General features: G+C 31.3%; 1 protein-coding gene across 1 annotated transcript in view; it reads left to right on the top strand.

Moving 5' to 3' along the window:
* Positions 1-600: 600 nt before the first annotated feature.
* Positions 601-2,017, top strand: part of LOC106477232 (protein SMG5-like) — a gene marked incomplete at both ends in the record, with an annotated part of 5,309 nt that continues 3,892 nt past the window's right edge. Inside the window, one exon of the mRNA XM_013937822.1 lies at positions 601-702. Within this exon, the coding sequence (XP_013793276.1) occupies positions 601-702 (102 nt within the window). The remainder of the gene's footprint in view (positions 703-2,017) is intronic.

Below are 2,017 nucleotides of genomic sequence, written 5' to 3'. Positions count from 1 at the left end.
TATTATTTCTTGTACAAAAGCTTTGAATGAGTAACACTGGTATATACACATACACAAATAATTGTCTATTATTTCTTGTACAAAAGCTTTGAATGAGTAACACTGGTATATACACATACACAAATAATTGTCTATTATTTCTTGTACAAAAGCTTTGAATGAGTAACACTGGTATATACACATACACAAATAATTGCTGTTCACGTGACTTTATGCTGAAGACAAACACTTTGATTTTTCCTTATGCTTGTTTTTTTGTCCACGTGACTTTATGCTGGAGACAGACACTTTGATTTTTTTCTTATGTTTGTTTTTTTGTCCACATGACTTTATGCTGAAGACAAACACTTTGATTTTTCCTTATGTTTGTTTTTTGTCCATGTGACTTTATGCTGAAGACAAACACTTTGATTTTTCCTTATGTTTGTTTTTTATCCACGTGACTGTATCCTGAAGACAAACACTTTGATTTTTTCCTTATGTTTGTTTTTTATCCACGTGACTGTATCCTGAAGACAAACACTTTGATTTTTCCTTATATTTGTTTTTTTGTCCACGTGACTTTATGTTGAAGACAAACACTAGCTTTAATTCTTTCAGAAAAATGGAAGAAACATGAAAAAGATCAAGAAGTTGAGGAACCAGTGCAGGAATGGTGTCACCAAGCCTGCCATCATTTTCTCATTTGTTTAGGAGATCTTGGTTAGTAAATGTTGGAATTTAATGATTTCGTGTCTTTCTTTTTTTTTAAGGTTAGTATGATCTTATGATTTTAATTAAATAAAATAAACTTCTGTCATAAAATATGTTGATGCCATAAAAATGTAAGTGAAATAATGTCATAAAGTACAGTAGTGATATTACGTGGGTGTATGTACCAACAAAATATTGCCAATAAAGAGGGACTTTTCAAGACTGTAAAATGCCCATAATTGTTCTTAGGAATATGAGTGTTCTATATGTGTACATATGTGTGTATTGAAAGAAATGTTAGAAAAGTTAAAACACACATTTATAATTCAAATTTGTTTTATTGGCTATGTTTCAGATGTATGCCAGCAGTCAGACTTAACTTCTAAAATTATGTACTATAAAGAACACTTAAAATTTGAAGATATGTGAAATGAAACGTTGTGTTATCCAGCTCTGTAATTCAACAATTAAATATATACAAAGACTAAATGGACCTAGCAGAGCCTGGACAGGAAAATTCAAAACTATAAACTTACAAAAACTGATATAGCTTAATAGAGAAAATTAACACATTCATCAAAGGGAACAGTCTCCACAGAGAATTACTGGGTCTAATGGTAACAGTTGTCAAAATGGGGGATTGGAAAGGGTGTGAGAAGAGTGATTTTAAAAAAAGCTGTAATTACTTAAAAGAGGAATGTTTATTTATTCTGTGTAGTGTCAGAGACTTCAGTTTAAATATAAGTTTGTATTATAAGGTCTTGTCATCAGATATGTTGTAGGAGTCATGCTGTAGAACAAGTACACTCCTGTCCTCAATTCTGTTAGGGTCTGGAAAGTTAATGTTTGGAGACTGTATGATCTATAGCATTGTTGCCTGCAGGTCGCAGGTGTTCGCTAATTCTGTTACCTAGCCTGTGTTTTGTTTTTCCGATATATATATATATATATATTTGATTACGTCTAATACAGCAAATGCAATAGATAATTCACTGTGATTGTACAAGTGCATAAAGGTAGTACCAGAAATGGTCATGAAACACTTTGATTTTTCCTTATGTTTTTTTTGTAATGTATCTTCTTGTATAGTGGGAGAAATAGGGGTCATATTTCCATACAACAGCTGATTTTTTGTTATGTTTGTTTTTTTGTCCACGTGACTTTATGCTGAAGACAAACACTTTGATTTTTCCTTATGTTTGTTTTTTGTCCACATGACTTTATGCTGGAGACAAACACTTTGATTTTTCCTTATGTTTGTTTTTTTGTCAATGTGACTTTATGCTGGAGACATGTTGGGTTTATAAATTATTAATTAAACTAT

The sequence above is a fragment of the Limulus polyphemus genome, unplaced genomic scaffold (genome assembly GCF_000517525.1).
Source record: "Limulus polyphemus unplaced genomic scaffold, Limulus_polyphemus-2.1.2 Scaffold13502, whole genome shotgun sequence".
In the NCBI taxonomy this organism is placed as follows: Eukaryota; Metazoa; Arthropoda; class Merostomata; order Xiphosura; family Limulidae; genus Limulus; species Limulus polyphemus.
Note: the sequence above shows the minus strand (reverse complement) of the source record. Positions and strands in the feature narration are given on the sequence as shown.